We start from the raw sequence: 25,440 nt of genomic DNA on the forward strand, positions 1-25,440 counted from the left end.
CACTTCACCCAACTTCCTTGTCATTTTAATACAATCTACTCCTTCCTTTCAACAAGACCTCTTCTGGTTTTGTGGCTACTTCGTGAATCATTTGTTCAGCTGCCTGCAAGCATATGAACCCCAACTTCCCCCGCCTGCTACCTAGTTCTCCTTCCCACGTTCCACGCTGTATCACTCTGTGACTGTCTGAAGAAAGCCACAGGGTGGTGTGAACGGGAGCTTTGAGGCGTAACCTGGAATCGAGCGGGGTGGGGAGAGCGAGAAAACGATTGAATTTTTTAATGAAAAGGGTTTCTTCTCATTCTCAATCAATCTCTCCTCATTTGCGCGCAGCCCTCTCCTTATATAGAGGCTGCGAGCTGAGTGAGCCGAGGCTGCCGCTTTATAAGTAGAGGGTGGGAGAAGGAAGCATCTCATTCGGCGCTGCTCCGGACGGGCAGAGAGTGCGGGAGCGGAGACCACAGGCGGCGGGGCGAGGGCTGACACAGCCACGGACACGGACACAGCCACAGACACAGACACGGACACGGACACGGATACGGACACGGGGGCGGTGTCGGGGCAAAGCCCGGGCCCAGGGAAGGAGCACCATGATCGGCAGCAGGTCCGGAAGTTTGGTGCTTCCGCCACAGGACGGAGACGGCAAGAAACTCGCTCTGAAAGCCTTCCAGAAAGTTGGTGAGGATAACGACCATTCAGCACTGAGCCTCCGCGTGTGGGCGAGACCCCCCACCCCCCAGTCCCAGTGAGGGATCTCCCCCTTGAGGTTGGGGTGGAGAGCCGGCAGCTTCAGGGGGTGTGGAGGCTGGAGGAGCGGTGGCAGCGGACGATGTCAGTTCGCTTGTCCCGGGCATCGTGCCTGCCCTCAGGTCACCGCCTTGACTTATCCCGGGCCGGGCACCCTCTATCCCCTACCCCCTACTTCACCTGCTTCACCCCACATTCAAAGAACGGCCCATTGTGCATGAAGGAAGGGTTTCGGCCCGAAACGTCGCCTATTTCCTTCGCTCCATAGATGCTGCTACACCCGCTGAGTTTCTCCAGCATTTTTGTGTACCATTGTGCATGAATATGGATACAAGGAAGGAACTAACTGCAGGTGCTGGTTTGCAAAAGATAGACACACAGCGCTGGAGTAACTCAGCGGGCCAGGCAGCATCTGTGGAGAACATGGATTGGTAACGTTTCGGGTCGGGACCCTTCTCCAGAGTCTGAACCTCTCCAGAGATGATGTCTGGCCCGCTGAGTTACTCCAGCACTCTGTGTCTTCCCATGTATTTGAGTTTGGTTTTGATTGTGTTCATGGTATCATCTGATTTGATTGGAAAGCTTCTCGCTGTTCCCCGATAGAGGGGACAACAGTAAACCTAAGGTAGACAAAGGTGCTGGAGAAACTCAGCGGGTGAAGCAGCATTTCCTTCGCTCCATAGATGCTGCTGCACCCGCTGAGTTTCTCCAGCACTTTTGTCTACCTTCGATTTTCCAGCATCTGCAGTTCCTTCTTAAAAACAGTAAACCTAAAAGCCGACCCGAAACCAACGGCGCAGGAACAAGGTGATGGTTATTCAGCTCCGCCGCCGCGGGTGTTGTGAGTTGATACAAGGTGGTCTGTCACCACTCGGCTCGGGTTCAGCACAGGCACAGTATCCCGTCCTCACAACCCTGTCTGGAGGGCGAGGGTTGTGGAGAGAAGAGAAAAAAACGCAATCTTTAAAAAGGCTTTAAGAAGGAACTGCAGATGCTGGAAAATCGAAGGTACACAAAAGTGCTGGAGAAACTCAGCGGGTGCAGCAGCAGCATCTATGGAGCGAAGGAGATAGGCCCAGGTGTTGCTGCTGCTGCACCCGCTGAGTTTCTCCAGCATTTTTGTGTACCATCTCTAAAAAGGCTATCGTCGAGAGGACATTAACATTAGAGATTTGAGACGGAAATCCCAGCAGGTAGTGAGGGAGACAGCCAGCGGAGAGAGATAGAGAGAGCAAGGATTGAGCTGTCCGGAGAGGGCTGGATGGGTTCTTCGTGAACAGCGGGAAGCGACTCAGATGCGATTTGTAAAAAAAAGATAGAGTCATAGAGAGATGCAGCACGGAGAGCAGGCATTATGTTGACTGTGTAACAGCCGGCCCCCGTTCCACTAATCCCCCCATAACCCATTTTATTCTCCAGCAACAATAACAAAAACAGGGGTCAGGCAGCATCTGTGGAAGAAATGAACAGATAACGTTTCGGGTCGGGATCCTTTAGACTGATCTGAAGAAGGGTTCGGGTCTGTCCACTCGCCCCACAGCTGCTGCCCGACATGTGAGTTCTCCCAGCCTTCTTGCTCAAGATCCCAGTGACTCGTGTCCCTATTTATTCTTTCCACATTCCTCTCAACTACAGTTGCCAACTGTCCCGTATTAGCCGGGACATTCTGTTTCTTGGGCTAAATTGGGTTTGTCCCATACGGGACCGCCCTTGTCCCGTATTTGACTCCACACTACTCGGGTGGAGGGGGCTGTCGGGTCGGAGCGCCGCGGGCGGCCCCGCCTCACCCGTCCCGACGTAGTGCAGCCCATGGAGTGCAGCAGCAGCTCCTCGCCCGTGGCCCCGTCGGTCGGCAGCCCGGACAGCTGTCCGACCTTCGGACCTTCGCTTACCGCTTACCGCCGACACCACAACCCCTCCTTCTCGTAGCCAATCCTCGGTTCCCGAGTTGGATGGGGTGCCGGGCTTTGCGTGCGACATCACCCGGGCCAAAACTCCTCGGCTGGCCCGCCAGCTGGGCTTTGTGTGCAGTCCAGCACCCGGGCCAACTCATCATTCACCCAGCCACGGCCGAGTCGGTCAACGAATTGCCGTCGGGAATTTGTCCCTTATTTTGACCTTTTGTCCCTTATTTGGGAGTGAGAAAGTTGGCAACCCTATTCTCAACTCCCCCTAGATTCTAGCAATCATACACCAGGGGCAATCATACACCATAGGCAGTCTAATACCTACTGGCCCGCACATCTTTAGAAGCTGGGAGAGCAAACAGAAGCACTCCGAGTAAACTCAGACGGAGAACATGCAAACTCCTGATAGATAGCACCAAAGGTAGGGTTGAACCAGGCTCCCCGAAGCAGTGAGGTAGTGGCACTACCTGCTGCACCACTGCACTGCCCCAACCCATCTAGGTGGAGAGATTAATATTTCAGATTAGAAGGACAAAGGTGTGGAAAGGAAGGATTAGCAGCATTGCAGAGAGAGGCCAGTGAGGGTGAGGAAACTGTGGAAAGATGGTATAAATGCAAGAGATAGAGTATGTGAATGCAGGGCAGTGATGCTGATGACAACGAGACAAAGTGGGCAGAGATAGTAACAAGGAGTGTGGAAGAGAAATAAGCTTACAACTCACAACACTTATAAGGAACAACAGAAAACAGGGAAGGTTGTTGACAGACACGTCAATGGTAATGGCAGTAAATGGCAGATGGAGTTTATTCCGAGCAAGTGTGAGGTGTTTCACTTTGGGAGGTTGAATAGTCATACAGCATGGAAATAGGCCCCGCTGCCCAATTTGCCCACGCCGACCAACACGCACCATCTACACATGACCCACCTGCCTGCGTTTGGTCTATATCCCTCCAAACCTATCCTATCCATTATATGCGGAAAGCATACAGTTAATGGCAAGAGCAGTAGAGTGGGGACTTGGGATCTAAATCTATAGCTCAGTGAAAGTGGCAACGTAAGTAAATAGATTGGTAAAGAAGATGTATGGTCATATTGAATGGCGGTGCAGGCTCGAAGGGCCGAATAGCCTACTCCTGCACCTATTTTCTATGTTTCTATGTATGGTATGCTTCCCTTCATTGGTCAGGGCACTGAGTATAAAAATCAGGAACTCCTGTTGCAGCTGTTGCATTTACCAGAATGATGCCTGGGTTAGAGGAAGTTTCCCATATTGAGAGGTTGGCCAGACTTGGATAGTTTTCTCTGGAACGTCAGAGGCTGAGGGGAGACCTGATAGAAGTATATAAGATTATGAGAGGCATAGAAAGGGTAAACAGTCAGAACCTTATTCCCAGCATGGAAATGTCAAGAACGAGAGGGCACATCTTTAAGGTGGGAGGGTCAACATTTAAAAGAGATGTGTGGGATGTTTTTTCACACAGTGAGAGGTGGGTGCCTAGAGCACGTAGGCAAGGGGATGGTGCAGGCGGCTGCGATAATGGCATTTAGGCAAGTAGCTAAGTAGGGTGTGGGGGGATATGGATCACATGCAGGCAAAGGAGATTAACAGAGTCAAAGAGTCAGACAACAGAAGCAGTGCCTTTGGCCCAACTTGCCAATGCCAACAAAGATACCCCATTAACGCTAGTCCCACCTGTCCGCCATTCACCCACATCTCTGTAAACCTCTTCTATCCATGTCCCTGTCCATTTATCTCTTAATTGTTGTTATATCATCTGCCTAACTACCTCCATTGGCAGCTCGTTCCATATACCTACCACCCTCTGTGTGAAAAAGTTGTCCCCCTCATGTTCCAATCTTTCTCCTCTCACCTTAAACTTATGTCCTCTGGTAGATAAACATAAAATGTTGGAGTAACTCAGTGGGACAGGCAGCATCTCTGGATAGAAGGAATGGGTGACGTTTCGGGTTGAGACCCTTCTTCAGTCTCTGAAGTCTGAAGAAGGGTCTGGACCCGAAACGTTCCCTGTTCCGTCTCTCCAGAGATGCTGCCTGTCCTGCTCAGTTACTCCAGCATTTTGCGTCTATCTTCAGTGTAAACCAGCATCTGCAGTTCCTTCCTACACATTATGTGCTCTGGTTCTTGATTCTCCTACTCTGGGTAAAACATTGTTCATTCACTCTATCTATCCCCCTCAATAATGGACCTCGGCATCATATTCAGCACAGACATTATGGGCCATACAGCCAGTTTCTAAGCTGTACTGTTCATTGTTCTATATGAAGTGAAAGAATCGTGGGATTCTTCAAGTTAGACGGAGGCAGACAATGCAACAATGAGTTTTGGAAAGCTTCATGCTCAGCTAAAAAAAGGCATGAGGTTATGATGCAGAAATATACTTGTTGCACTGACACGCCTGTTCAATAGCTGACAATGTAAGTTGCTGAACAAGCTCTTGGATGCAGACGACATTCTAATTGCAAGGCGGGTAAATGCTTGCTTCATGTTCCTACCTTGCCGAATGCACAGATTCTCCTCGCCACATGAAAAAAAATAAAATTGGCAGCCGAAAAGGAAAATGAAAAACTACTAAGGAGATGAATTTTATCAGAGTGAATACAAGTAGAAAATAGTAATGGAGAAAATAATGAGATTGAATTTCTGGGGGGGGGGGTTCAGCATAGTTGCAGTTGGCAATGTTTACGAGCGTTTGAAATTAAATACAAGAAGGCTAAAGTCCAACTTCCTTGTTTGCACTAAATCAGGTGGATTAGCAGTGATTTACGTAGGAGCGGATAGTTGCACAAAGAGTGTATGAAGGAACTGGTTTATACCGAAGATAGACATAAAGTGCTGGAGTAATTCAACTGGTCAGGCAGCATCTCGGGAGAAAAAGGATGGGTGACGTTTCAGGTCAGGACCCTTCTTCAGGCCTGTCCATACCCTGCATGACCCATTCTATTACTCCAGCATTTTTGTGTCTATCTTCCAGCTGCAAAAATAACTTTGGCTACTGAACTTGTTCAATCACAGCGTGGTCACTGATGCAATCAACACTGCGCGTTTAAACCGTTTTGAGGCCGGGGGTTTAGCCAGGGTGTTGAATGGTTGTGCAGTAGGTATTGAAGCAGGCTTCCCTGCCTGATTTGTCTCTCAGGCTAATGCGGTGAATGGCCTCTGGTAGTTATAACAGTACCTGTAGCAGGGCCCTCTGATGCTTTAAGGAGATGAGTGCCACTCGAGCCTGTGGGAAGTAGAAGTAGAAGCAGTGGGGGAAAGGGCCGCAGGTCTGAGGCTGATTAAGTGTACAAGACTTAGAATGCATCTTCGTTAGGGTGCTACAAAGTGATGTGTCACATGCCTTGCCCCCCTTCCTTCAGTGATTCTGCCATTAGTGGGAGTTGTGTGTGGCTGTGAGTCTGATCACGGACAAGGTCACAAGTGATTACACAGTACATTGTGGAATTAGAATTGTGCTTATTGTGCTCTCTGGATCACTGACCCACATTGGCTAAGGGGCAGACACAGACTGAAATGCAGTGCCGAGCATCCTAAATAACTGCATTGTAAATATGCAAGTAGTTGCTAAACGCCGTTGTGGGATAAGTCAAGACTGCTCCCAGGCCTGTCAGTCGCACAGTTTCCAGGGCTGTGCATCTGTGGGCTTCAACTCCTGGAGAAAGTCCTGTTCAATTGCTGCAGTGTGTGAGGCTGTAAATAGGGTTTGGCTGCGAAACCCTCACAATCAACGTGGGGACCATCAGTCTGCAGGTCAGTTGTAAACTAGTGTTGCTGCTTCCTGAGAGGAGACTTGAAGACATCTGTGTGTTATAGGTTTCTTGTTGGTTGAGGGAAGGTGGAGGGAAGAGAGAGCTGGACCTGTGACACTCTAAATGAGAGGTGGCATTAGTCAGAGAGACTGCGGCCTCCTCCTGTTCTTAGACGAGTGTGGTGAGAAAAGGCTGAAAATGAAGTGAGAATAGCAAATACATTTAGGAATATTTAGCTATAGGATTGAATCAATATCATGATGTGTGGAGGAAGCAACAGCAGATACTGGTTTACACCAGAGATCGACACAAAATGCAGCAGTGACTCAGCGGGCCAGGCAGCATCTCTGAAGACAGAAAATATGGGTGACCTTTCTGGGTCGAGCCCCTTCTTTATACTGAGAGTAAGGGGAGAGGGAGACTAGAGATATGGAAGGGTAAGGTGTGAAAATGAGAGATCAAAGGGGATGAAGTTCGTGGATTATGTGGAATGGATTGTGTGTTGGGTGAGGCATTTGTCTCATTCCTGCCGTCTGAAGCCTTCACAACCAATTGCTTCATTGTAGCAAGGCAATTGTCCAAAAAGCATGGAGCTTGGATAAATCATTGCCACCAAGTTACATCTTGCCAGAAGATGGAATCCGAGCAAGTTAAGGTTCAAAGGAATATTGGACAAGGAATGTTGTCATCAATATCTCCAGCGGTTACACCGTGTAGCATTAAAGAGAAACATTGGGATAGGTTTCAAAAATAGATCTTTCAGTCTGAAGAAGGGTTCGTCCTGAAACGTCACCTATTCTTTTTCTCCAGAGATGCTGCCTGACCCACTGAGTTACTCCAGCATTTTGTGTCTATCTTTGGTATAAACAAGTGTCTGAAATTTCTTCCTATGCAGATGGTTCTCATCATGTAGTTTCCTCTACATTGAAGTAACCAAATGCAATGAGATTATCACTTTGCAGAACGGGCTCTCTTTAGTCTACAATGAGTTCCCACAGCTCCCAGTAGCCTGTCATATTTAATTCTCCATCCCAATCCCTCTCACCGCCTCTGGTTTTTACCCGACTCCAGCAAGATGTAAAGTAAGGTTGAGAACAGCAACAGACACAGTAAGCCCAGGGGATTCAATGGTGAATTGACGACCAGCCGGCGTCCACAGTTCCAGCACCTTGGTTTGTCATTCTCTTTTTGTGTTCTTCTCCTTCTAATTACACTTTCCCCAGAGAGGTCATTTGTGAGTATCAACCCTCCCTCAGCCAGCATCACCACTTCCTGTTTATCCAGTTTTTCTTGGACTCCACCCTTTGAGTGCTTTTGTCCACAATCTTGGTAATTCAGCTTGGTAACTGAATACCTATTTTCAAACCTTACCTACTTTTGAGAAAAGGCCATTGATGTGAACTTCCCTCTGTTTCATTTTCTACATTTGCTGTCCCACCCGCTAAATTCTTAGCATTTTCTATTATCTTTAGCTCTTTGATTTGATTTGATGATAATCTTGTTCATTCCCTCCCTTTGTTGACAACTACACGTTTGATACTGTCCCAGGCTTTATCCTGCTCCAAGTGTCTCACATAAGCTTCCCCAGTTGGCTGCTTCCCCACCCTCCTGTCATCCTTTACCCCTTTTTCCTTTGTGCAGATATATTTACCCTGAACTTCTTGATTTCCCTTCTTAAAATTGTCTCAAGACCATTTTACTGGTCTTCTAAATCACTTCCCAGTTGAGTAAGTTGGTTAGTTCCTGTTAAGATCCTGCACTCTATCCTTTTCTAAAAGAAGCCAGTTTATGATCACACCACAAACCTACACTCCCCACGATGCTCTGACCATCTGCCCAGCTTCAATCCTTAAAATTACATTCAGGATCGCACATCCTCCGGAGCAAAAAACAAACCGCTGAAGAGGGTCAAGCAGCATCTGTGGAGGCAAAGGAATGGCTGAGATATTGGATCAAAACCCTGCATCAGGATTTTTTGCTCCTGATTGCAGTATCGGCAGTCTCCTCCGTCTCTATTGCTTGCTTTCTTGTTGAGCAAACTTCAAACTAATGGATTATATTCACCTGAGTGTGTAGGCATAGAGTCAGACAGCATGGAACCAGGTCCTCCAGTCCATTGCGACCAGGCTGACCAAGGTACCTACCTGGTAAATTTTCCATGTATCCATCCAAGTGTCTTTTAGTCATTGTGATTTGTACCCGCCTCTACTACTTCCACTGGTAGCCTGTTCCATGTGTACACCATCCTTTGTGTAAAAATATTGCCCCTCAGGTTCCCATGAAATCTTTCCCCTTTCATCTTAAACCAGTGTCCCTTTGTTTATGGTTCTTCTACCTTGAGGAAAAGTTATGACCATTCACATAACCTGTACCCCGACTTAAGGTCACCCCATAGTCTCAAACATTCCAGGGGAAAAAACAACATCCTATCCAGTCTCTCCTTATAACTCAAGCCCTCCACTCCTGGTAACATCCTTGTAAATCTCTTCTGCACCTTTTCCAGTTTAATGACACCTTTCCTACAACTGCGTGACCAGCGCTGCACACGATACTCCAAGTGTGATCTCACCAACATTTCTCAACAACCAATAGGACTTGCAACATGAGGTCCTAACTCATGCACTCGATGTCCTGACTGATGATGAGGAGCATGTCAAACACATTCTTCACCACCCTGTCAATCTGTGTCACCACTTCATAGAAACATAGAAACTCGGTGCAGGAGTAGGCCATTCGGCCCTTCGAGCCTGCACCGCCATTCAATATGATCATGGCTGATCATCCAACAAGTACATACTTCCATGGAACTATGTACTTGTACCCCTCAGAGTCTCCAATCAAATCATTTTCCTGGACCCTGTCATCTTACTGTGTAAGTCCTACTCTGGTTTAACTTACTAAAATGCATAATTTCACACATCAGAGAATGAGGTTTGGGTGTCCTGTGTTCACTTGGTCCTTTAAACTGATCATTAATACTTGTCATAGAGGCAAAGGGTGATACAGTGTGGAAACAGGCCCTTCAGCCCAACTTGCCCACACTGGTCGACAATGCCCCAGCTACATTAGTCCCACCTGCCAGCATTTGGTCCATATCCCTCCAAACCTGTACTATCCATGTACCTGTCTAACTGCTTGGGTAGTTAAAACTTTGCACCCTTACTTTCATAGTGTTTGCACTTATCAGAGATTCTATCTCCCTGAGAATATGGGACTACAGGTTCCACCAGAAGTTTTAAGGCCCAGTGGGCAAATAGGATTAGTGTACATAGGCAAAAACCTTGGCATGGACATGGTGGGCTGAAGGGCCTGCTCTGTGCTGCACAGCTCTATGATATGTGCTGCGGCCTCATTTGATGATCTTGCTGAGGTATCATCCTCTCTCATGGGTGTGTAAGCTTCTTTAATTAGCATTGCCCTTCCCTGTAATCAGGAATGTTCAGCTGCCAGTCAACCTCCCTTTAAACCTTGTGCTAGTAATAATTAACTGCATGAGCTCATCTGCCATGTTTAGTGTGCGATATACACTTAGATCATGAAAAGAGTTGATGGGAAGAATGCAGTTGTCTTCAGAAGGCTTTTCATAAGATGCAGTATAGAGCTATACAGCAAAGAAACAGGCCCTTCTGTCCAACTCATCCATGCTGACCAAATTGCTTAAAATAATTCAATTTGCCTATGCCTGGCCCATATACCACCAAACTTTTCCTATCCTTCTAAATGTTGTAATTGTACTTCCCCAGGCAGCTTGTTCCAACCTCTGCTTCAACCTCAGTGTGAAAAGGCATCACTCGGTTCCCTTTTAAATCTTTCTCCTCTCACCTTAAACCTATGCCCTCTAGTTTTTCTGACATCCTTACCCGAGAAAAGATTGTATATCTGTATTATGTCTTTCCTCAACCTCCTATGTTCCAGGAAAAATGAACCAGCCAATCCAAGCTTTCATTATGTCTCAAAACTCCCGAACGGTAACATGCTTGTAAATCTTTATTGTACCCTTTCCAGTTTAATGACATCCTTCCTATAGCAGTTAACCAACACCGTACACAAGCCTTACCAATGCAAGTCTTGACACGTATACCGAGATGCAGTGAAAAATGTTGTCGTGTATGCTATCCATGTGGATCATTCTGTACATGAGGGTTAAAAGAGATAAGGAATAGAGTGCAGCATATCATGCTAAAGCTTCAGGGAAAGTGCAGATAAAAAATGCATGGATCATAACAAGGTAGATTGGAAGCTCAGGAATATGTCTTTGGCGTAGGAGAGGTCAGTACCAGAGGTTGCATTAGTTTAGTTTAGTTTAGAGATACAGCACGGAATCAGGCCCTTTCGGGTCCGTGCCGACCAGCGATCCCGCACATTAACACTATCCTATACCCACCAGGGACAATGTTTATATTTACCAAACCAATTAATTTACAAACCTGCACGTCTTTGGAGTGTGGGAGGAAACCGAAGATCTCGGAGAAAACCCACGCACGTCACGGGGAGAACGTACAAACTCCGTACAGACAGCACCCGTAGTCAGGATCGAATCTGGGTCTCCGGCGCTGCATTCGCTGTAAGGCAGCAACTCTACCGCTGCAGCACTGCGACCTTCAAGAGGGAATTGGATACAAATATGGTGTGGAGAAATATACACGGTGGCAGAGAAGGGGGTGGGTTGCAATGAATGAATTCCTCTGGGAGAGAGCCAGCATGCACACACTGGGCTGAATGGTCTCCTTTAGCTGTAACCTTTCTCTGAACTCACTGGCATATGGCGCCTGGGGTAAACCGGAGAAGTACCTTCCATCTTATTGTGATTGTTGAGGGAACTATGTCCTACTGCCTTTCCCAGGGTTACATGAAGATGATGATGTGAAGTACATGCTGAGAGGCGGCAAGTTGCGAAAAGTAAAGTCCAGTAAGTGGAAGAAGGATCGCCAGATGAAGCTGCAGGAGGACGGGCTCTCAATCTGGTACGAGTCCAGGAATAAGTCACCTACGTGTGAGTATCGTCTTCAAGCACCGTAGTATCGGCACTGTGAAGACATTGGGAGCACTGCACCATTCACATTGTGGGAGCACTGTTGTTAGAGCAGTGGGAACACAGTGTAGTGCAGTGGGAACACAGTGGTGTTAGTGCAGTGGGAACACTGTTAAACCAGTGGGAACACTTAATCCAGTGGGAACACAGTGGTTAGTGTAGTGGGAACACGGTGTTAGTGCAGTGGGAACACTGATGCTAGTGTAGTGGGAACATTGTGGTGTCAGTGCAGTGGGGTGTCGTGCTGTGGGAACACTAAGTGCAGTGGGAACACTGGCGTTAATGCAGTGGGAGACTGCAGTGTCACCATGTAGGCTTTGCTAGGGAATTGATGACCGATAAATGAAGGCAATTGAAGGCTAATTTGAGGAAGGACATTCTTGCTATTGAGGGAGTGCAGCGTAGGTTTACAAGGTTAATTCCCGGGATGGCGGGAGACTGTCATATGCTGAGAGAATGGAGCAGCTGGGCTTGTACACTCTGGAGTTTAGAAGGATGGGAGGGCATCCCATTGAAACATATAAGATGGTTAAGGTTTTGGACACGCTAGAGGCACGAAACATGTTCCCGATGTTGGGGGAGTCCAGAACCAGGGGCCACACTTTAAGAATAAGGAGTAAGCCATTTAGAACGGAGACGAGAAAACACTTTTTCTCACAGAGAGTGGGGAGTCTGTGGAATTCTCTGCCTCAGAGGGCGGTGGAGGCAGGTTCTCTGGATGCTTTCAAGAGAGAGCTAGATAGGGCTCTTAAAAATAGCGAAGTCAGGGGATATGGGGAGAAGGCAGGAATGGGGTACTGATTGGGGATGATCAGCCATGATCACATTGAATGGCGGTGCTGGCTCGAAGGGCCAAATGGCCTACTCCTGCACCTATTGTCTATTGTCTATTGTCTATTATCCGCTGACCTCAATTCCTGACATTTCATGGGCCATCAAACTATATCACAGTACATTGTTCTACATTATTCTCATTGCCCTTGAGGAGTGATCCGGTGAAGTCCTCTGGTGAAGGTGTTGCCACAGTGTTGCTGGGCAAGGAGTTCCCCGATTTAGACCCACTGAAGGACTAGTCATACCTTTCCAAGTCTGGTGTGTGACTAGGAGGTTCTCAGGAGGAGATCCCCACTTACAGTAACTAATTAATACATTTAATTCTATGGTAACTGGCTAGGAATTGTTTTATGGGATTATTTTTGACACAATATACTAAATGTGTCATATAAAGTTTATGAACTCAAAAAACCTCTCAAGCACTACAATGCTTTTAAACAGGCTTCGAACTGTTGAATAATACTCTGTCCCAAGCCAGAAGAGCAGGTGCTCTTGTAAGAGAGGTCACTGAATGCTCTGGGCAAAGATAGAGGTTTGAAAGGGTATCTTGTAGGATGTGGAAAATGAGAGGTGGGGAGGATTAGGCAGAGAATTTCTGCCCCCCCCCCATTACAACACTGACGTACACCGTTCAACACAGTCTGCTCAGAAGACAGTCTGTGAAGCACAGCCTGAGGTCGCCGCATGTTCCAAAGTCCAGTCCATTCTTTTTCATTTGGGTCCTCGCTGCATCCTAAGCACCAGTGCCCGGAGGTGTCCAATTGTCAATGCGTTGGTGTTGTTCATGCTATGATACAAATGTGGTGTAGATAGCAAGGATTCGTCAGGCTGAATGTCCAAGGCTTCAGTGTAATTTGAAGGGTGCCCTCCTGACCCATGTCACTTGCAGCCGCTGCTTAACTCAACGCTGGCTCAACCTCACACACCAGCTCTCCACCCTCCAACCCGCCGTCAGCTCCCATCCGGAGCTTCCCTGGTTTTCACCGCAGACTCCCCCCCCCTCCCTCCCAGCCCACAGAGTTGTCCCATGACCCAGCTGGTTTGCAAACGTTGTCCGGCTGCTAATTCTCCGCCCGGTGTTTCAGTCTCGGTGATGGACATCCAGGACATCCAGGAGGGTCACCAGTCGGACGTGATGACCAAACACGGCGGCAGCTTCTTGCAGAAACGTTGCTTCACCATCGTGTTCGTGGGCAGCCGGAGCAGCCTGGACCTGGTGGCGGCCTCAGAGGAGGAAGGGAGGTGCTGGGTGCGGGGGCTGAAGAAACTCACCGGAAGAGTAGCAACCATGAGCCAGCAGGACAAAATCGAACAATATCCTTTGACCACAAGGGGAACAGACCTGACTGGGCATTAGACTGGGTAGCAGCAATGTGAATATGCACCGGGGTCTGGTGACACTAATCTTTCTGTTACTGACATGCTGCTCAACTCTGACAGTCAAGCTATAGTCTGGTTTGGTAGCCAATATAGACTAATACAACAACCCAGTACAGAGATATAGTGAAAAGCTTCTGTTGCGTACAAACCAGTTGGCAGAAAGTCTATACATGATTCCATTCAAGCCGTCCAATGTGTACAGATACAGGATAAAGTGAATAACGTTTAATGCAAGATAAAGTCCAGTAAAGTCTGATTAAAGATAGCCCAAGGGTTTCCAATAACGTAGATGGTGAAGTTGCCATGAAAAAAATAAAAATAACTAGGACCACTTGAGACCTGTACTTCATCCCTGAAATTCAGGCCCATTGAAGCCTGTAAACCCAGAGATCTGGAGCAGATCACACAATGCTGCTGCTTTATGCCACTCAATCAGGGTTGGTGAACATGGACCATTGGCCAGATCAGCCTTGAGCACCTGCGTCTGTTGAAGGGATCTCAGCACCATGAGAGAAAATAAGTGAGAAACGCCAGACTGTGGACCAGCTCGGCAACCCTGACCCCTCCATCACAAGTGGAAAGAAAGGTTGCTGGGTGTGAAGCTTGGATCAGGCTCACCTTCATAAGACATAGGAGCAGAATTAGGCCATTTGGCCCAGCGAGTCTGCTCTGCCATTCCATCATGGCTGATCTATTTTTCCCTCAACCCCATTCTACTGTCTTTCACCCACAAGGTATAATATTGGAGGGCAATCATAATTGTCTTTGGGGGGCATTTAACTGAGTTAATGGTTCTAAATTTCAATGAGATCCATGCAGTAGCCATCTCCAGCCCCCGTGGACGAGGGTCTGGGGCAGCCGCTAGCAGCTTCCATCTCAAATAATAAAATTATAAAAGGACAGGACAAGCTAGATGCAGGAAAAATGTTCCCAAATTTGGGGGAATCCAGAACCAGGGGTCACAGTCTATGAAAAACTGTAAAACTGAGATGAGAAAAAACGTTTTCACCCAAAGAGTTGTGAATTTGTGGAATTCTCTGCCACAGAAGGCAGTGGAGGCCAATTCACGGGCTGAATTTAAAAGAGAGTTAGATAGAGCTCTAGGGGCTAGCCGAATCAAGGGATGCGGGGAGAAGGCAGGCACGGGTTACTGATTGTGGATGATCAGCCATGATCACAATGCTGGCTCGAAGGGCCAAACGGCCACCTTTTTTCTATGCTTCTATGTTTCTGTCTCAGTGCAGGCCGCCCACAAATATATTTTACCCCTTAAGGTCTCCCAGAAGCAGCAGAGAGTAGCTTCAGGGGGAAAATAACTGCTGTGCAGAAGAAGTTGGGGTAATAACACCCATCACACATTATGTATTACATCCTGAACTCAACAGAACCAGGTCTTGGAGGGCACAAAGCACAGGCAGCAGATGTAACACTGCCTGCTCTCCACCCCCTCCTCCACTGAATATTCGCTCAGTGCAGGGTGATTAACAAGAACACATGGGATAATTATTCTGGGTTGATGCCGGCAGAATGATTTACTGATGCATTGAATTTATCCCCCAGTAATGTTCCTGACTCTGCTTCCTCACTCCACAAAGACACCTGCAGACTTTTCTGTATTTGTATTAGTAAAAATACAGTGAACTTGGAGAAAATGCAAACTCCATCCGAGGCTCTGGATGAGCTAGGCTCATTGGGCACGTGGCAGTGGTGTTAATTGTGCTGACCATCTAGTTCTGGCTATTGTGCAAATGTTCGACCTTCAATGCTAGGTTCAGAGCCTAGGCCAGCTGCCACTAGTTAGCACCAGTTATCATTTGGAGCTGCATTATGGAGCTTTGAAGCAGAGGTCCTGACTAAAGAAGGTAACATTAACAGACTGTTGTGATCTGCTGTTCATCCAAAGAGACCATAATGTAAAATTATAGTCAGAGAGTGATACATTGTGGAAACAGGCCCTTCGGCCCAACTTGCCCACACCGGCCAACAATGTCCCAAGTCCCACACGAGTCCCACTTGCCTGCGCTTGGTCCAACGCCCTCCAAACCTGTCCTATCCATGTACCTGTCTAACTGTTTCTTAAACGAAGGGATAGTCCCAGCCTCAATTACCTCCTCTGGCAGCTTGTTCCATACGCCCACCACCCTCTGTGTGAAAAAGTTACCCCATTGGATTCCGATAAAATCTTTTCCCCTTCACCTTGAACCTATGTCCCCTGGTCCTCGATTCCGCTACTCTGGGCAAGAGACTCTGTGCTTCTACCCGATCTATTCCATTATGTGGAGTCAAAGACATGGAAGTGTCTTTTGAAATTGTGCAAAAATTATTTCTGGGTCAGTTAGTATTTTGGAAGCTGCCTTGGGAGAAATAATAGTGGGACATCAGAGACTAATTCCAATAGTACCAGGCCATTAGAAGGGCATCAAAATAGAACAGAGAAATCTGAGAGTCATTCTCAGGGAACTGAGAAATGACAAGAAGTTAAACAACAAAGATGGCTTAAAATTTGGTGATTTTTCTCTGGATTTTAGATCCTGATTAGGTTATTGCCATATTCACCAGGTGCAGTGGAATTCCTTATTCACATGAATTTACATAATGTAAAATAGATTTTCATATCTCTGAACATTTGGAAAATATTTAATAATAAAACGTTACTTTGGTAAGTCAACATATCAGGATTGTAGTGGAACATGATTTATTTCATCAGCAACGTCTGCAAAGGCAAGGACTAAAATGTTTGTCAAAAAGGAATGGGATTCATATCAGTAAAGGTCGTCAAGTCAAGAGAGTTTATTGTCATGTGTCCCAGATAGGACAATAAAATTCTTGCATGCTGCAGCACAACAGAATATTTTAGGCATAAATACAGATCAGATCAAATCAGTGTGACCATATACCATAGAATATATATATACAAACATAAATAAACAGATAAAGCTTTCAAAACTCTTTAGATTCTGGAGTAGTTCCTGAGGATTGGCGGGTAGCAAACGTAACCCCACTTTTTAAGAAGGGAGGGAGAGAGAAAACGGGGAATTACAGACCAGTTAGTCTAACATCGGTAGTGGGGAAACTGCTAGAGTCAGTTATTAAAGATGGGATAGCAGCACATTTGGAAAGTGGTGAAATCATTGGACAAAGTCAGCATGGATTTACAAAAGGTAAATCATGTCTGACGAATCTTATAGAATTTTTCGAGGATGTAACTAGTAGCGTGGATAGGGGAGAACCAGTGGATGTGGTGTATCTGGACTTCCAGAAGGCTTTCGACAAGGTCCCACATAAGAGATTAGTTTATAAACTTAAAGCACACGGCATTGAGGGTTCAGTATTGATGTGGATAGAGAACTGGCTGGCAAACAGGAAGCAAAGAGTAGGAGTAAACGGGTCCTTTTCACAATGGCAGGCAGTGACTAGTGGGGTACCGCAAGGCTCAGTGCTGGGACCCCAGCTATTTACAATATATATTAATGATCTGGATGAGGGAATTGAAGGCAATATCTCCAAGTTTGCGGATGACACTAAGCTGGGGGGCAGTGTTAGCTGTGAGGAGGATGCTAGGAGACTGCAAGGTGACTTGGATAGGCTGGGTGAGTGGGCAAATGTTTGGCAGATGCAGTATAATGTGGATAAATGTGAGGTTATCCATTTTGGTGGCAAAAACAGGAAAGCAGACTATTATCTAAATGGTGGCCGACTAGGAAAAGGGGAGATGCAGCGAGACCTGGGTGTCATGGTACACCAGTCATTGAAAGTGGGCATGCAGGTGCAGCAGGCAGTGAAGAAAGCGAATGGTATGTTAGCTTTCATAGCAAAAGGATTTGAGTATAGGAGCAGGGAGGTTCTACTGCAGTTGTACAGGGTCTTGGTGAGACCACACCTGGAGTATTGCATACAGTTTTGGTCTCCAAATCTGAGGAAGGACATTATTGCCATAGAGGGAGTGCAGAGAAGGTTCACCAGACTGATTCCTGGGATGTCAGGACTGTCTTATGAAGAAAGACTGGATAGACTTGGTTTATACTCTCTAGAATTTAGGAGATTGAGAGGGGATCTTATAGAAACTTACAAAATTCTTAAGGGGTTGGACAGGCTAGATGCAGGAAGATTGCTCCCGATGTTGGGGAAGTCCAGGACAAGGGGTCACAGCTTAAGGATAAGGGGGAAATCCTTTAAAACCGAGATGAGAAGAACTTTTTTCACACAGAGAGTGGTGAATCTCTGGAACTCCCTGCCACAGAGGGTAGTCGAGGCCAGTTCATTGGCTATATTTAAGAGGGAGTTAGATGTGGCCCTGGTGGCTAAGGGGATCAGAGGGTATGGAGAGAAGGCAGGTACGGGATACTGAGTTGGATGATCAGCCATGATCATATTGAATGGCGGTGCAGGCTCGAAGTGCCGAATGGCCTACTCCTGCACCTAATTTCTATGTTTCTATGTTTCTATAAAGTACAATAGGCTGTTATAGTTCAGAGTTTGTTTGAAGTTGTGTTTAATAGTGATGGCTGTGGGGAAGAAGCTGTTCCTGAACATGGATGTTGCAGATTCAGGCCTGATGGCAACGGAGAGAGGAGTGTGTGGCCAGGATGGTGTGGGTCCTTGATGATGCTGCCAGCCCTTTTGAGGCAGCGACTGCGATAGATCCCCTCGATGGTGGGGAGGTCAGAGCCGGTGATGGCCTGGGCAGTGTTTACAACTTTTTGCAGCCTTTTCTGCTACTGGACTCTCAAGTTGCCGAACCAAGCCACGATGCAACCAGTCAGCATGCTTTCTACTGTGCACCTGTAGAAGTTCGAGAGAGTCCTCCTTGACAAACCGACTCTCCGTAATCTTCTTAGGAAGTAGAGGTGCACATGTGCTTTCTTTATAATTGCATCAGTGTGCTGGGACCAGGAGAGATCTTCGGAAATATGCACCCCCAGGAATTTGAAGTTCTTGACCCTTTCCACCATCGACCCGTTGATATAAATGGGATTGTGGGTCCCTATCCTACCCCTTCCAAAGTCCACAATCAGTTCCTTGTTTTTGCTGGTGTTGAGAGCCAGGTTGTTGTGCTGGCACCATTTGGTCAATCGGTCGATCTCACTTCTATACTCTGACTCGTCCCCATCAGTAATACGGCCTACAACAGTGGTGTCGTCGGCAAACTTGATGATGGAGTTACAGGAATACTGTACCGGTGAATGTGGTGACCTGGGATGAGAGGCAAGAACTGAAGCTGGGGTTTGGGCCACAAGATTGTGAAGGGATTTCTGCATAATGTTTATCTTTAACCCCAAGCCGTTTATCATTAACCCCAAGCCAACAGATGTACAGAGATCATTCCTGCACTTCAAGCCTTGCAATGATGTTGCATCTGCGACCATGTTGCGTGTGATATTTCTAAATAGTTTCATGTATAAGCACTGCCTGTTTAGTTATTGCCTTAACTGCTGTTACCTTGATCCACCAACATCTGCAGAAGGCTGATAAAAACAACGACAACAAGATCAGTTTTAAGGAAATGAAAAATATGCTCAAAATGATCAATCTGAAAGTAAATGATGATTACGTCAATTCCATCTTTCAGGTAAGGCTTTTGAAAGTGAAAGCATGCCATTGCTAATGTTACTGGGGACATTGGAGCCCATGAAGGGGGCGGGGGACATAGCTGTAAGTTTGGGTACATATTGGACCATTGGGTGACCAACGGTGATGAGATGGAATGGGGGATTTGAATAATAAGCTAGGATTTTAATGGGTCTACCTGATACGTTTAGTTAGAATGGAAGAAAGAAATACTTGTCCACCTACAAAGCTTTTCCTATGTCAGGACCACTCACAACCTTGGAAATAGTCATGTATTTCTCACTCCTACGTAGTAAGCAAGGCAGTCAGTATGTGCACAGCAAACATCCACAAGAACATCAAGAAGATGAAGCCCAGGTATTTGCTTGGAAGCAATATTCATTAAACTCTGGGCTTGTACATGCTAGAGTTTAGAAGGATGAGGTGGAATCTCATTGAAACCTACCTGGCAATGAGAGGCTTAGATAGAGTGTATGTGGAAAGGATGATTCCAGTAGTGAGAGAGTCTAGGACCAGAGGGCACAGCCTCAGATAAAAGGACGTACCTTTAGATTGGAGATGAGGAGGAATTTCTTTAGCCAGAGGGTAGTGAATCTGTGGAATTCATTGCCACCGACGACTGTGGAGGCCATTGGGTATTTTTAAAGCGTTCTTGATTAGGTTCACACAGCGAGTGGTGTATCTCTGGAATTCTCTGTCACAGAATGTAGTTGAGGCCAGTTCATTGGCTATATTTAAGAGGGAGTTAGATGTGGCCTTGTGGCTAAAGGGATCAGGGGGTATGGAGAGAAGGCAGGTACAGGATACTGAGTTGGATGATCAGCCATGATCATATTGAATGGCGGCGCATGCTTGAAGGGCCGAATGGCCTACACCTGCACCTATTTTCTATGTTTCTATGTTTCTATTTAAGAGGGAGTTAGATGTGGCCCTTGTGGCTAAAGGGATCAGGGGGTATGGAGAGAAGGCAGGTACAGGATACTGAGTTGGATGATCAGCCATGATCATATTGAATGGCGGTGCAGGCTCGAAGGGCCGAATGGCCTACTCCTGCACCTATTATCTATGTTTCTATGTTCTTGATTAGTAAGGGTGTCAAATGTTACTGTGAGAAGGCAAGAGAATTGGGTTGAGATAAAACAAAATAGATCAGCCATGACTGAACAGTGGAACAGACTTGATGGGCCGAATGGTGTAATTCTGCTCCTATGACATGATAAATATTGGTCAGCATGGAATGAGTTACATTTACCTAAGGGAGCAAGCATATCTAAGTTTAAGAGATGGCACTATAGTGGACATAGGCATAAAGGTGTGACTTGGACAGCCTTTGGACTCAGCACTTGAAGATCTCACTGAGCCCAGGCTGACCCCTTTACCACTGCTTTGCGCTGATACTCATTTAGTTGCTGACTGCAGATGCTGTAATCTTGAGGTAAAACCAACGTGCTGGAGGAATTGAGTAGATCAGGCATAATCTGTTAGGAGAAATGAACAGATGAAATTTCAGACTGATATTCGTCTGAAGAAAGTCCTGACCCAAAAATGTCAGTCAAATTCTCTCCTGCCTTGTTCCTCCAACACTTTGTTTTATGCTTAACTGTGCTGATTGTTTTTGGCACGTCTGTGAGTGAGCTGACTCCAGTCACTAATAAGCATGGACATTCTGTCCAGATGTTTCTAGTGAGTGTCAACTGCTCTGTAACCTTCAAAAATGCTTTCTGGCAAGATTTTCCAATCACTGCAGATGTCTGCCTGTGTGGAGTTTGCATGTTCTTCCTGTGTGGGTTGCTTCCTCCCACACCCCAAAGACGTGTGGGTTTGTGGGTTAATCGGCATCGTAAAAAATGTCCCCTAGTGTGTAGGAAGTGGATGCAAAAGTGGGATAACATAGAATTAGTGACAACTTGCGATCGATGGTCGTGGTGGGCCATCGGATGGGGTGAGCCGAGCGGCCTGTTTTGGTGCGGTGTCATTCAATTCAATATTTCCTCATAGCTTTGACCCCGGGAAGCAGTTCTTAAAGTTCAGAGCACACCCGAGCTGGCACTTTCTCATCTTCTGGGAGTGTTGGCAAAGAGGGAGTACTTGCTAAGGTGGTCGGATAAAGGAGGAGTCCCCTCTAATGCTCCAGAAATGGGTAAACCCCAGCGTCTAGGCATATCCTTCAAAAGTGGAAGGGGTGAGAGACTGTTCCCAAGGGTGGAGTGGTGGATGAGAGGATAGACTTTGCATCCTGCTCCATCCAGGTTAGAGTTGGTGCCTACCACTTTAACCAGGCACCTGGCTCACAGTGCACCCAGCGCAGGTTCAGCAGGTATATTTTCTGACCTTGCAGCTTGGACCTCGCAGCTTGGACCTTGCAGTAGAGTATCCATGGGTGCATTCCAGGGGCAGGAAGGAAGATGTGTCCGCAGCAGGAATTCCAGGAGACCTATCCCGGGATTATGGTAGATTTGGATGCAACACCTTGATGTTTCAAGGGAATAGTGATTACAAAGTAAATAATGTACCTTGCCTGCAAGCTGCCAAGAAATCTCCAACCCTTATACGGCTAGAAGCTCAGTGAAATTTGCACTTTGATGGAACAGGTGAATTTTTCTCCCACTTGGGTATTATTCCACAGACACATGGCTGAAGTTATCTTGAAGGTAGACACAAAATGCTGGAGTAACTCAGCGGGGCAGGCAGCATCACTGTAGAGAAGGAATGGGTGATAGTTCGGGTCGAGACCCTTCTTCAGAAGTAATTTTGCTCCATTAGTTCCAGGCTAGGGCTCCAAATTAGTTTAAGAAAGAACTGCAGATGCTGGTAAAATCGAAGGTAGACACAAAATGCTGGAGTAACTCAGCGGGTGAGGCAGCATCTCTGCAGAGAAGGAATGGGCGACGTTTCGGGTGTCCAAATTACTCTCCTGTCACCCATTTTTACATAAATTAAAATTTTAGGTGTAAATCCTCAAACTGAATACTCAATAAATGCACTGCTTTGTTAAATTGCCAGTGTGAGTATCTTTTGGTTTCACTTTACTTCTTGAGTCCACGTACATTTATCATCTTTATGTGATTGCAGATAAATGTTCTCAGTGGCATACACATAGTAAAAGGCCTTTCGGCCCACCATGTCCATGCTGCCGATCATCAACCTCCCATTTGTAATAATCGAACACTAATCCTATTTTATTCTCCCCCAGATTCTGCCCCTCACCCACATACCAGGGGCAATTTAGCAGCTAATTAACCTCTCAACCTCTACATGGCCCTTGGGTCCCTTTAAATGAGCTAGAAAACCAGGCATTTGTGATATTCTGTTTAATGCTTTATTAATACTTTGCACTGCACATAAAATGACGATGAGATTACTGGTACTGACAGATCCCCTGGGATGGATTTATGAGCAAATGTTATGAGTGTTTAACTAATCTGTTTGTGCTGATTAAAGCCAGTTCCTGTCCCTTTGACCTCTGTCTGGTATAGGAAGGTAGTCACACGAGGCTTATGTTGCTGGTTATCTGGTCTAATCCGTGCTACTGCCGAGAGACACGTCGGGAAGCTGGATTCCACCCATTTTTGGTTGTTATCTGGCTGTAGTGTTTCATTGGGAAGTGGGGGTGAGGATCAGTAAAGTAATTGTGGGACTGGGCCTTCCTTGTAGTAACTGGTCACTGGCATATTTTTCTCCCGTTCACAAGCACTGAGACACGGGCTTGTGCATTTACAGCTTGCGATGTCCACTTGGGCACAGGTAAGCTTGATTAAAGTGCATGAAAAGCAAAAAAAACTGCGGATGCGGGAAACTAAATTAAAAACAGAAGAAGGGTCTCGACCTGAACAGTCACCAGCTGGTGGCACTTCAACGCCAACACTTTTTAAAAAATGAGGAAAACAATTTTCTTGTGCAGTTTTTTGTAAACAGGTTGGTCCAGGTTCAAGTCTATAAATTCAATTCCCACTATAGCAGGAAAATAATTAAATAACAAATGTTGAAAGTATTGAAGTGCGTTTTACACACGAAGATCTCCCACCTTTAGCCGGCCTGGTCTAAATGTGACAGCAATGTGGTTGATTCTTATCCCATGAAAGCATTTAATTCAAGAGCCACAGAGGGCGGGCAGTAAGCATCGGCTAAGCCAGCAACACCCGGTGTCCTGGGAAAGAATAGATAAAAGCTTTAAATAACAGCTTTTAATAACATCTTGCTAACGCGGTGACAGCGTGTCGTTGCTTTCTGATGACTTTGGATGTGCTGCATGTTCACTCGCCTACGTGCACCTGTATGCTCCAGTCCCTGCTTTTCTTGTGCTGTTTGTTACATTGCCATCTCAACAAACACGGCAGCCTGGCATCAGTGACGGATGCAGTAGGTGGTAGTAGCCCACTCGCAATCAGGGGGCGGGCTGCTGGTTAGTGAAGTCCTGGCTGATTTCTTTTTTATCTTAGTGTGCGTTAATAATTCACGGAATATCACTGATTATCCAGTCTCCTTCTTTGTACCAATGAAACATTCACAATATATGTGTAGGAAAGAACTGCAGATGCTGGTTTAAACCAACGATAGACACAAAAAGCTGGAGTAACTCAGCGGGTCAGGCAGGATCTCTAGGGAAAAGGAACAGGCGATGTTTCGGGTCGAGACGGTTCTTCAAACTGAGAGTCGGGGGAAAGGGAAACAAGAGATGCAGGCGGTGATATATATAGAGATATGGATGAAAGATATGCCAAAAAGTAATGATGATCAAGGAATGTCTCACTGTAAACCTGGGCAAACCTTCTTTCAGCAATGTGACAAATCGAAAACAAATAAACTGGAAGAGCATGAGATCGAGGAGTTCTGCAAGTTACTGATGCAGCGTCCAGAGTTGGAGCAAATCTTCCATCAGTTCTCAGGCCAGGGGCAAACGCTGACCACTGACGAGCTGCAACATTTCTTGAAAGAACAGAAGGAGATGGTTACAGAAGAAAATTGTTTGAACATCATGCAGAAGTACGGACTTTATGATAACGGTATGGCAAATGTTGAAGGCCACTGCTCGACTTGTTTTACACGTTAGCTCTTTTCCTGTGGGGCTGAGATGTTGAGTACAGATGGGAGGTTAAACTGCTCATTGACCCTGTCCCTTTAAGTCTTAGGGCTAAAGGAATCAAGGGATATGGAGAAAAAGCAGGAACGGGGTACTGATTTTAGATGACCAGCCATGATCATATTGAATGGCGGTGCTGGCTCGAAGGGCTGAATGGTCTATTCCTGCACCTATGTTTCTATGCTTCTAAGTCCATTTATTTTAATTCCATAACAATTTCCTGTTGATTATGAGGAAGAACTGGGAAAAGTGTTTTTGATAGTGGGAGGGTGGAGGCAGGAATGACAGGAGACAGAGAGCTGGCCCTAGGTATGAGTCTTTTATTCTTGGTTTGAAAAGGATGGAGTGTTTGCTCTAAGTTGCCTTCCATTAGACTTGAGTCAGAGAGGAAGGAGAGGGGAAGGAGTGTCATCAGATGGAAAATTGGCCAGAGGGACAAATTGTTACCATGCACAGTTACAATAATCACTGCACAGTTGTGATATGGATGGAGCATGCAAAACTGGGTGAGGTCCTAGTGCATAGATCCCCCGTGCTTCTAAATCTTAAGCCTACCAGTCTCATCATTGCTGAACCTTGCACATTTGGGCTTCCAAACCAAGGACTGGTAGGAATGGAACAGGTTACTGCAATGTCTGGGGACACTTTCATTATATGCTGACAATGTTTGGGATCTTCCAGTTCTGGCAGAGTGCCCTTGAAAAGATGGATTTGGATTCCTAACACACCCAGCAACAGCTGTACTGGAACGCCATCCTCAGTCATAGTAACCTGGATATTGTTTCCCATCTGCAGGCAAACTGAACCAGGGCTTGACCTTCGATGGCTTCATGATGTACATGCTGTCTCCTGAAGGGAACATTTTTAACCCCGACCATGAGAATGTCTACCAGGACATGAGCCAGCCACTCAGTCACTACTTCATTTCAACTTCCCATAACACCTACCTGATGGAGGACCAGTTGGGAGGACCAAGCAGTACCGAGGCATACATCAGGTAACCATAGTGTACAAGTGAAACAGACCATTTGTCACAACTGGCCCATGCCAGTGTTCATTGTCACGTGTACTAAGGTACGGTGAAAAGCTTTGTTTCGCAGGTTATTCGAACAGACCAGAA

The 25,440-nt window shown here is 46.4% G+C and overlaps 1 protein-coding gene across 1 annotated transcript in view; it reads left to right on the top strand.

Annotated features, from left to right (window-relative positions):
- The first annotated feature begins 401 nt into the window (after positions 1-401).
- Positions 402-25,440, top strand: part of plcd3 (phospholipase C delta 3) — a 40,765-nt gene continuing 15,726 nt past the window's right edge. The window contains exons 1-6 of the mRNA XM_033035170.1: positions 402-678; positions 11,270-11,419; positions 13,378-13,606; positions 19,112-19,241; positions 24,018-24,243; positions 25,116-25,317. Of these exons, the coding sequence (XP_032891061.1) occupies positions 591-678; positions 11,270-11,419; positions 13,378-13,606; positions 19,112-19,241; positions 24,018-24,243; positions 25,116-25,317 (1,025 nt within the window). The 5' untranslated portion in view covers positions 402-590. The remainder of the gene's footprint in view (positions 679-11,269; positions 11,420-13,377; positions 13,607-19,111; positions 19,242-24,017; positions 24,244-25,115; positions 25,318-25,440) is intronic.

The sequence above is a fragment of the Amblyraja radiata genome, chromosome 16 (genome assembly GCF_010909765.2).
Source record: "Amblyraja radiata isolate CabotCenter1 chromosome 16, sAmbRad1.1.pri, whole genome shotgun sequence".
NCBI lineage: Eukaryota > Metazoa > Chordata > Chondrichthyes > Rajiformes > Rajidae > Amblyraja > Amblyraja radiata.